At 42.5% G+C, this 10,272-nt stretch overlaps 1 protein-coding gene across 1 annotated transcript in view; it reads left to right on the top strand.

The window, feature by feature from the left end:
• Window positions 1–2,268: 2,268 nt before the first annotated feature.
• Window positions 2,269–10,272, top strand: part of WAPL (WAPL cohesin release factor) — a 56,095-nt gene continuing 48,091 nt past the window's right edge. The window contains 2 exon segments of the mRNA XM_072423173.1: window positions 2,269–4,827; window positions 6,853–7,376. Of these exon segments, the coding sequence (XP_072279274.1) occupies window positions 6,875–7,376 (502 nt within the window). The 5' untranslated portion in view covers window positions 2,269–4,827; window positions 6,853–6,874.

Below are 10,272 nucleotides of genomic sequence, written 5' to 3'. Positions count from 1 at the left end.
ATTAGACCGTGTGAGTTATGCAGGGGGTGACTTGTGTACAGGATGGTCAGGGGGTCCCGGCTGTGCGCCATGGCAGGCCGGACTTCTGGGAAGTTTGTCTCCGCTCAGTTCTGCAAACTTTACCGAGGCCTAGCTGAGCCTTCCGTCCTCTTGTAGTGCCCGGAAGGCTGGGTCAGCTCTGTGCCTGGGGACAGCCAGGACTAAGTTTGTGTACAGGCCTATAGATGTGTTGGGGAGCCCAGCATACACCGAGCAATCTGATTGTACGATCACATGGGGACATTGTATGGGCTGACCACGGTGATGGGGGATGAGTGTGTAATATATAATGTGTACAATCCGATCCCTAAAGTATATCTGAAGCCAGAATGTTTGCTGATTTTATTTTCTGATTGATCCAGGGCATTGCTGACATTTCCCATCACTTCCTGTGTGTAAGAGATAACAGGAAGTGAGAAGAAATCCTCTCTTAGACTGTTATCACTGCTGTCAGTGTCCCTATTGCATTGAGTTTTCTACTGTGGAGTGACAACAATGACCAATGGAGGAGGTGGGGACACCGCAATACGAATCTTATAAAATCAATCATGTCTTCCTGTTATGGAGTGACAACCGGCTGACATTTGTGTTGTCATCTCTTCACATCACATGGCGCACGTTGTCACAGTCAGAATGATGTGCCGCAGACGCAGGATTGTGTGCATACAGACAGGAAGTGATCGTTTATGTGTTTGTAAAGAAAAACAGACTTTGCTTTGGTTTGGATCTGTTTTTAATGTTTACATGAGATAACTTGTATGTAATTATTGGTAAATATATGTGGATGGTCTGTGAAAATCCTCCAGATATAGAATGAGGGGAGGCAGTGTTTTGTGTATTATATTTCTGTTTCCTGTGCTGTGTGGTGTTTTTATTATACAGTATTTTTATAGCACCAACATGTTATGCAGCGCTGTACAAAGTCCATAGTCATGTCACTAGCTGTCCCTCAAAGGGGCTCACAATCTAATGTCCCTACTTATAGTCACATGTCTTTAATACAGGCTAAGGTCAATTTTTCAGTGTAGCTAATTAACCTAACTGCATGTTTTTAGGATGTGAGAGGAAACTGGAGTACCCGAAGGAAACCCACGCAAACATGGGGAGAACATACAAACTCCGTGCAAATAGCAGTGTTCTCCCCAGCCCCATTTAGCTGGGCGCACCACCCAGCACTTTTCAGCAGCCATCTGGCTTTTTTTGGGAGGTTACTGATGAGTTGGGTCACAATACAGGGGCGCCCATCCGCCTACAACTTGAAAAAATGTATGGGTTGAGCACTGGATAGTGTCCCGGCCGAGATCTGAACCTGGAACCTAACGCTGCAAATGCCGGTGTGCTAAACACTGAGCCACCGTGCCGCCCCAAGTGACAGTGTTGTCACTGTGTCTGATACCAGGTGCAGGCTTTGTTTGGAAGTCTTCATGATTCTTCACCAATGTTGCTGCCCGGGTCACCTGGCTGCTTGTCCGATCTTCCTGGCCAGCTCTGTGTGTGTCATTCACAATCCCATTCATCCCTATGTTAGCTGATGCATCCAAGCAGTGATATCCTGCATCAGGTCAGTGTGAGACTGGAAGAGGGGCCGAGGATGTCCTCATGAAGGTTTGCTGAAAGTAGGAGAGGGGATGGAGACAGTGAGTGCCATTATAGGGTTTGCTCAGATGATAAGAGCAGCTGGCGGCAGTGGGTACCTTCACGTGGGCCTGTTGTCTTGCCGAGGGGCTGAAGATGTCCCCATGAAGGCTTTCTCAAAGCAGGAGAATTGGGGGCAGCGGGTGCCCTTGTATATGATTTTTTTAGATTAGAAGAGGTGCTATTGGTGTCCCCATCAATGCTTGTACAGAGTAGAAAAGGAGTTGGGAACAGCTAGTTCCCTCATATACGTTAGTTCAATTTAGAAGAGGACTTGGGGGCATAGAGACCTCTGTATGTTCTGCAGACTAGAAGAGCTCCTTGGGGTCAGAGTTGCCTTCATGTGGGTCTGCTCAGCTTTGAAGAGGGGCCGAGGTCCTCCTGAGGGCTTGTTTAGACTAGAAAAGTGATTGGGGGTAATCGGTGCCCTGACATGGGTTTGCACAAACTAAATGTGGAGCTGGAAGTAGTGGGGGGGAACTAAAAGAGGATCTGGAAGTAGTGGGGGGGCTGAGGATGTTCTGGTTAAGTCTTGCTCAGATTAGAAGGAGAATTTGTGATAGTTGGTGCCATGGGTTTGTTCAGTGTAGAAGAGGAGCTGGGGGTGTTGGGCCCTCAGATGGCCATTGTATAAAATGTTTGTATTGCACAGTGCCCAGAGAGCTGATGGCACCACATAAATCTTATGGGCATTTAAGCTTTTCCTTGCTGTTCACCATTTAGAAAATCTGTAGAAACCAGCAAGCTTTTGTCATTGGAACAGACTGGTAGTACTGTTTGGTTGCAGTTTTCCAAGCTGTGCCCAGACACCACCTCTAAGGTTTGATAAGTTCTGAGGTGTTTAACTGTTTTCATAGACTTGAATAGGGACACTTTCCAGATACCTGTTAAGCCAGGGGTCAGCAAACTTTTTGGCTACTAGGCCATTTCAGGAGGTCAAGAAGGCACACTAGGCCGGACTGTCTCGAGTCCTGTGCTGATGGGTCCACCCCCCACCAGGAACGCTCCTGAAGAGAAATCCCTCTCCTCCGTATGCATTGCCCCCTTTTCCTGCCAGCGGAAATGTTAACGCAAGCCTCCGTAAATAAGAAAGGGAGCCATAACAAGGAGGCTCAGGAGCCGCGGGTTGCCGACCCCTGCCGGCTGATATAAGGCCGATCCACCAGGGGGGAGTTAGGCCGGAACGGACTACTGACTAGGCCGTATGTGGCCGAAGTTTGCCGACCTTTGCGCTAAGCTATTTTTCTGTGTGTGAAAAACATTTTTGAAGAGTACAAATATTGTATTTCTTTTATCCCTCTAGTTCCAGTGCAAGATAACACCAGAACACTGCTCCTCTAGCCTTTTCAGGTGTTTAACATCCAGAAACCCGTCCTAATCACTTGCTGCTGTTCCTGGACACCTAGCAATTGAAATCCGGTGTCCAGTAAGGGGTGACCACACCATAATGTGACTATCCCTTGCACATATCTAAGCTAAGTTCAGTTAGAGTTCTCACATTTGGGGAAAGGCGGCCCTCAGTATGTCTATGATAGAGGTCTTTATAGATTTCTTCTGCATTTGGCTTTAGGCTTAGACATTCCTGTTGATTTATGTGGTGCCATTGACTCTCTGGGCACTGTGCTATACAAAGGAGAGCTATACAGAAAATAAACATACACTAATGTGATGAATGGTGAGAGCTGTATGACAAAACCTTATAAACATTGTAAGCTCTTCGGGGCAGGGTTCTCTCCTCCTGTATCACTGTCTGTATTAGTCTGTCATTTGCAATCCCTATTTAATGTACAGCGCTGCGTAATATGTTGGCGCTATATAAATCCTGTTTAATAATAATATTAATAATAATAATAAACATCAGACTAGAACAAGGTTGACTTCCTCCAAAGTAATTCATGTGTTGTATTCAATGTGTTACTGGTATGGTGTTTATCATTCCTCATATCTGGTCATGCTGGAGGTATGTGGTGTCAGGAAATGGTGATGAAATTTTACATAATACTTCAGTGTTTCTGGATAACGTGTTATGAATGCTTGTAGTTACCACTAAATACAGGCAGCTATATGAGGTATGTCTACTGAAACAGTAGCATGAAAGCGCTACAAGTCAGTGATTTCAACTTGGCATCCGTCTCTGACCACTGTGGCCGAGCAACCCTCCTATGTTTACAGGGTCACTTCTGTCTACCCTAATGTAGGAGGTTGACAGGAGGTGGGGCATCTCATGGCGGGGGCAGTTGGTGATGTTGGAAGAATTCCCACCCCTGCCCATCACAAGCTCCATCTCCTGTCAACCTCCCAGTGTGTTTGGATAAACAAATGACATTGTTTGCATTTCTTAGCATGGATTGGAGAGGCCCCGTGCTGCAGTGACCAGATCTCTGCATCCCACATACTAGTTAGGGGGTCCCGCAGGTAGTTGTACTTCTGTACATAATTGCTGTTATGCTTTAATACACAGAAGCAGTACATATATCAGATCTGTTATACGTGTCAAAGATTGGTATATGAGTATATGGTATATAAGTGATGTTTACCTGTAAAGTGGAATTAAACTTTTGATTAGGAAACCATTGTGATCAGGCAGGTTTAATATTGCAGAATAGACAGGTGATATCTGCCTGTTCACAATCTTTTCTTCAAAGTACACTGAGCTGTGCATATGCAGCTTAGGCTATGCACACACATGCAATATTTGTCGTTGAAAAGGATCTTTCATGATCCTTTTCAACGACTAATGACTGCACGATGCATGAACGAGTGCTGTACACATACAGCAACATTCTGCTCTATTGAGAGGGGAGGGGGAGAACGACGGAGCGGCACCCTGCTGCGCTCTCTTTCCCCCTTCACTTTCTTTACCATTGTCCATGGATCGGCCAGGACTGTCGTTTGGACGATGGACGACCAGTGCTGTACACACTCCTGATTTTCGTCTTATGTCGGCCCTGAGCCGATTATTGGACGAGAACCATTGCACGCGTGGACCCAGCCTTACTGACCAGTGCCAGTTATCCTGAGCTCCCATGTCTCTGTGTGGGAGTTACATTGTTCCAGCCTGGCCAATAAAGATAACCAAAGTTCCAGGTGAAGGTGGCAGTGCCAATGACAAAGCGTGGACAGATGCGTGTACTAAAAAAAAATTGCAATCAGGTGGGTTAGGTTATTTTCTTGCAGGGGGCAATGTCTATCCTCTGTCTGGTCACAGCTTTTAACTTGTTTAGTTCCACATAAAGCGGTTTGTCTTTTACTAAGCAATTAGTTTTATGTGAATCATAAGAAGTACAGAATTATTGTTTTTTCTCTCGGGAATATATGTGGATGGTTGGCATGGATCAAGAAAAGACGTACCTGTTTTACTACATACTGTTCTGTGTTCCAAAGACAGCCAGGTAGCCAGCATTTTCAGCAATGGCAGCCATATAGGTTCTCCATGTCCATACCAATAAAGGAATTTCTGAATATCTATGTTTTACTAAATGTCTACCATTACGCTGTGTATCTGTATGTAACCATTTTATTCTATCAGCCTGTTTCAGTCTGAACATGACCTGTACATAGCCTGATAATTTAGTTTGGTACAATTGTATATCAAACACAATTTGATAATATATAATCTTTATTATCCACCAATGTAAAACCACAACACTGAGTTCTGACATTTTGGGAGCAGCTTGCAGGGATTTCCATCAGGTTTGAGAGGGTTATTATTAAATCTGAGGTATTTGTACCTGGGAATAGATTACATGTGTGCTGGAATTATGTTTTTCTAGAATTCCAATTAGGGTAACATCTCTTGATGTATAATGACATTCTAATATAAGCTGTGTCCCGCAGCACTTTCGGATTTTTGTTAGGTACCAGAACAATTGTAAACCAAAGCACTGAAATATCAGCCTGAAGATATCTTTATTTTCAGTCCCTAATATTACAAGAACTGTGGTGAGCATTTTTTGATCTGTTATCGAGCTTCAGCTAAATGACTAGGAGTAGTCTATAAGAAAGAGATCTGTCTGCTGCAAGCAGAAGGCATTTCCCCAGTCCCATTTATTTTGCCTTGTTTGGAGCCTAAAACTTATTCAAGCGTTGGAAACAGCTTGCACATGTGTTACCTGCGGAGCAGTTTGCCATCTTTAGGTGCACAGTTTGCTGTGTTTTCCACAATAGGTTTGAAACAGCCATTATAGTCCATAGTCATCAGCATTCTACCAAGAATGCTGATGACTATTTTTATAAAATGGATTGGAGGAAGCTGTTGGCAGGTGGTCACCCCTATATTGTGGCCTAAGTTTTCAATAACCACCCAAAAACAGCCAGGTAAAAGTGCTGGGGAGAACACTTGTCATGTCACAAACAGCTGGTTGTCTCTGCAAGCTCTGGACAATCCATCTGGTTATGAGACATTGTCCTCTTACCCATTATAAGATGTCTGACCATGCCTGATTCTATGCAAATCCACATATCTGATATTTTCGGAGTGCACTTACTGGATCATTTCACCTGTCTGAACAACATCTATTCTACTTCACTCCTGTGCATAGAGCCATTTATATTCCATCTTCTACTTTATCTTTCTAAAATTAAACTCCCATGTTACATCATCTAAGTGACTACCTAGCTGGATGAAATGCATGGTGTCTTTGTGGTGAGGTTTGATCACAGGCATGCAACAAAATCTATATTGGCAAGTTGAGAAAAAAAGTTAGTAGTATGTAGTCAGAGAGTATGCCTGAGTCATCGGGGCAGTGTGATTTATGCACCTTACTATGTAATTGCAGCAACTATTCAAGAAAACTGAGGTTCGGGAGATTCACTCTCCCATATTGTCCTGATCAGCGATGAAAGAATGAAAGGGAGGTTCCATTAGGAGATTATTTTTCCAATGGGGGAACTATTTTAAATAATGCAAATTTGCTATTTTTTTGTGTTAGTAGTGTTGGGCAAAAATCTTGCACCTTCCAGAATGTTCTTGTTTTCTGTTGAGTCTACAAGGCAGAATTAGAAAGGAAATCTCCTTTCCAAGACACAGAACTGACAGCAGATTTCACTCACTTGTATCCTATCAAGAATGTAAAAAAAAAGTTTTGTCTTTAGATATACCTTGCCTATGCTTTGTCAAAATCATACTAGCTGTAATTGCACATTTTGTAATAAATCCAATGTTTTGTGTTCCCTCAGAGAATATGAAACAGGATTCAACATGACGTCCAGATTTGGGAAAACATACAGCCGCAAAGGTGGAAATGGAAGCTCTAAGTTTGATGAAGTTTTCTCCAATAAACGAACCACTCTTAGTACGAAGTGGGGAGAGACCACATTTGTGGCCAAAGTAGGTCAGAAGAGACAGAACCACAAACCAGATGTCCCTGAAACCCATAAAAAGCCTAAAATAGATGAGGAAGACCCTACAGAGGATCCATTTGGATTTGATAGCGATGAGGAGTCAAAGCCCGTATCTTCGAAAAATATCTCACAACCCAAGAGTGCAGGTCAGCAGACTCAAGATCGTTTGGGGGTTTCGGTTTCTGAAAATTCATCCCCATTTGAAGAAAACAGCAAGACCGACCACACCATTGCTGCCGAAACTACCCTGTCTTGCAGGTTCTTCTCTTTTGACAGCACATTGCAAGGACTAAAAGAGAAAAATGCTAACAAGGAGGATGGCAATAGGCTGCACAGCTCACCCAAGAAATCCTTCACAGGTATTTAACCTATTCTATGCTTTATCTTGTTCATACCAAAAATGGCATCAAATTGTTTTATGTAAGATGGTTCATGGTCATCTTTTTGAGATTCAGTTTTGTATCTCCAAGTGCATTCTTTCCTACAAAAATAAACCGAAAGAGACAATGGATCTGATTTATTAAAGCTCTCAAGGGCTGGGGAAAATACACTTTTATCAGTGAAGCTGGGTGATCCAGCAAACCTGAAATGGACTTAAGTAATTAGTGATTTGCTATTTGCAAGGAAATGTTTTAAATACTGAATCAGATCCATTCCACGTTTGCTGGATCACCCAGCTTCACTGATGAAAGTGTATCCTCTCCAGCCTTGGAGAGCTTTAATAAATCGGGCCCCATGAATTTTAATGAATGCAGTTACTATATGAGATCTCACTTTTATTTTTTTTTTATTTTTTTTAGTAACCCATTAAAAAACTCTTGTGGATATCTTGTAGGAGATGAGGGATGTTGTGTTTTTAGTCCCTAGCTAATATAGCTGTAAATATTTCCGAAGGTTCTTGTGAGTGATAATGTTAATTTGGTTTTTAGAAGTTCTTTTGACAATCAATGTCATTAAAAATGTTCTGTGTATTGCAGTGTACTGCTATTCCCCCTATATTTTACTCACTTGGCAGAAACAAATTTATGGTTCTCCACCTACAAGAGCCTTAGATGGCTCCTAGTGACAAGTCTTTCTCCTTGTGGTTACAATATTCACAGCTTGGTGATGAAGTAAACCCTACTAAATATCTGCATGGTGCCATTTCAGTATTGTTTGTCTTTTTACCTACTCTGCAACTGTCTTGAATGTAACTGTGTTATTTATTAGCCAGCATTTCATGGGCACAGTGACTAGCTAGAGCAGAGGTAGGCAAACTTTTGTGGCCACTAGGTCATTTCAGGGGTGGGCAGGAGCACACTAGGCCGGACTCTCTCTCGAGTCCTGCCCCAATGATTCCGCCCCCACCAGTAACGCTCCCGGAAGGGAAATCCCTTTCCTCCGTATGCATTGCGGAGGAGATAGATTTCCCTTTGGGGGGGGCGTTCCCTATTTACGCCGGCGGAAGAGGTTCATGAAGAAAACAAATCCTTATAATCTATAACGGTTTGTAAGGTTTATGCAGCAGATATTTTATACCTTACTTAGAACATCTACATCATTGGGACAGCCAAAAGGAGAAAGCTGCAAAACTTTAGCACATTGCTCACTCCTAGCTGTCTTGGCCTACTTACAGTACACAAATGTTTGTCATTGTACCCAAACATGACCCTGTAATGCCATGAGAGAAGCTTTTACAGATGCACTTAGGACCAGAATAGAATTGTTATATACCCTTCAGTTCCATAAAATCTCATTTGTCTGAGTCTACCTATTAATTAGCAATATGGGTCATTTACAAACTGCATCAGTCAGGAGACTGAGAGAGGGGGACAGAGACAATGATAATGTTTTTCTTCTACAGGGGACGGACAAACTTGTCATAAACCCCGGCAACTTAGAATGATGCAAGCCCATATACTTGTAAAGGCCAAACAGAAATCTTACCACACTATTCAATGTTCTGACATATTGCCCTGCTCTCTCCTGCTTGCTCACTAATGTCAGAAGATGGCAGCAAATTGAAGATTAATAGGAGGGACCGGGAGATCACCACCCCTACAAGTGTTGGTTTCCCAGCAGCTTGCTGGGGACCAGTTCACATAGACAGAGCTCCGTGGTGTATTCGGTGTTCTTTCTCCTTTACAACTATGGACTTGCTTTCCTAATTATCTTTGATTAACAGGTTTGCCTTAAAGTTTGAAAATTCAGTTTGCTGCGCAAAAAACAGATTGACATTAAAAGACAAATATGTTTAAAATTATGCCAGCAGGATATAGTCCCAGACTCCAAGCATCCTGCTGTCCAGAAGTACTTTCTCAGTATTTGCCTCTCAATGCTAATTTATACATTGCCCGGCTTTTTAAAACGAGTTACACTGGCTCAGCAGTGATAGATGGAGCTTCAGATATCCTGTGGTTCTCAGTTCTGTTTACCTGATTTTTAATGTCCTTATACTTATCTCAGTATTCCAGGGCACTGACTGCCCCTAGCAAGCCTATCTGGGTGCCAGGCTTACAATCTTTTTTTCTCTTCAGTGTCCATGGAGTGAATTCAGATGTGGTAGGAGAAAGGGTGAGGTGCTGGGGTTTGGGCGGTCAAGCCTCACACGTTATCTTCCACATCACCTGATTTGGGGCTAATGGTTTGAGCAAATAACAATCAGGAAGTAGTCCTCAGTAATTCACGTAAAATCTTCTCTGTAGGTAATATCTATGTAGATATGTTCTTCTAAAACGATCACCCATACCCCAGATTATATGTTGGTTGTATCTTCATATAAGAAAACTACACAAAGCTTGGGCGGCATCTAATAGCATAATAATTGTGTGCATGTCATCTCTGGTATGGATTGTAATACCCATTCTACAGGCAGTGAGGCTTATAGTCTGTTTAACAAAGTACCAAGATGTCCAGAGCTGGAGAATCTGGAGCTGCTTCTAACTACTTCTAACTGCTTCTACTACTTTATAATTGATAAATACATTGAGATATATATATATATTATATATGTGTGTGTAATAGAGAGGGGTTTCAAAAGATAACTCCTAATTAGGTCAATGAAAGGGTATCGTTGCCAATCCAGAGGTTTGAAAATGTATGCATTAAAAGCGATATAGAAAAGACAGGCTATTAATAGGCATATAATAGTTAAAATAAATGTTATTTAATTCATAGTGGCCCTAATTTAGACATAGACCTACTACCGTGTTTCCCCGATGATAAGGCAGGGCCATCAAATAAGACAGCCCCCCCTTTTTAGGTAAAAATGAAAAA

This window comes from Pyxicephalus adspersus, chromosome 10, assembly GCF_032062135.1.
Source record: "Pyxicephalus adspersus chromosome 10, UCB_Pads_2.0, whole genome shotgun sequence".
In the NCBI taxonomy this organism is placed as follows: Eukaryota; Metazoa; Chordata; class Amphibia; order Anura; family Pyxicephalidae; genus Pyxicephalus; species Pyxicephalus adspersus.
Note: the sequence above shows the minus strand (reverse complement) of the source record. Positions and strands in the feature narration are given on the sequence as shown.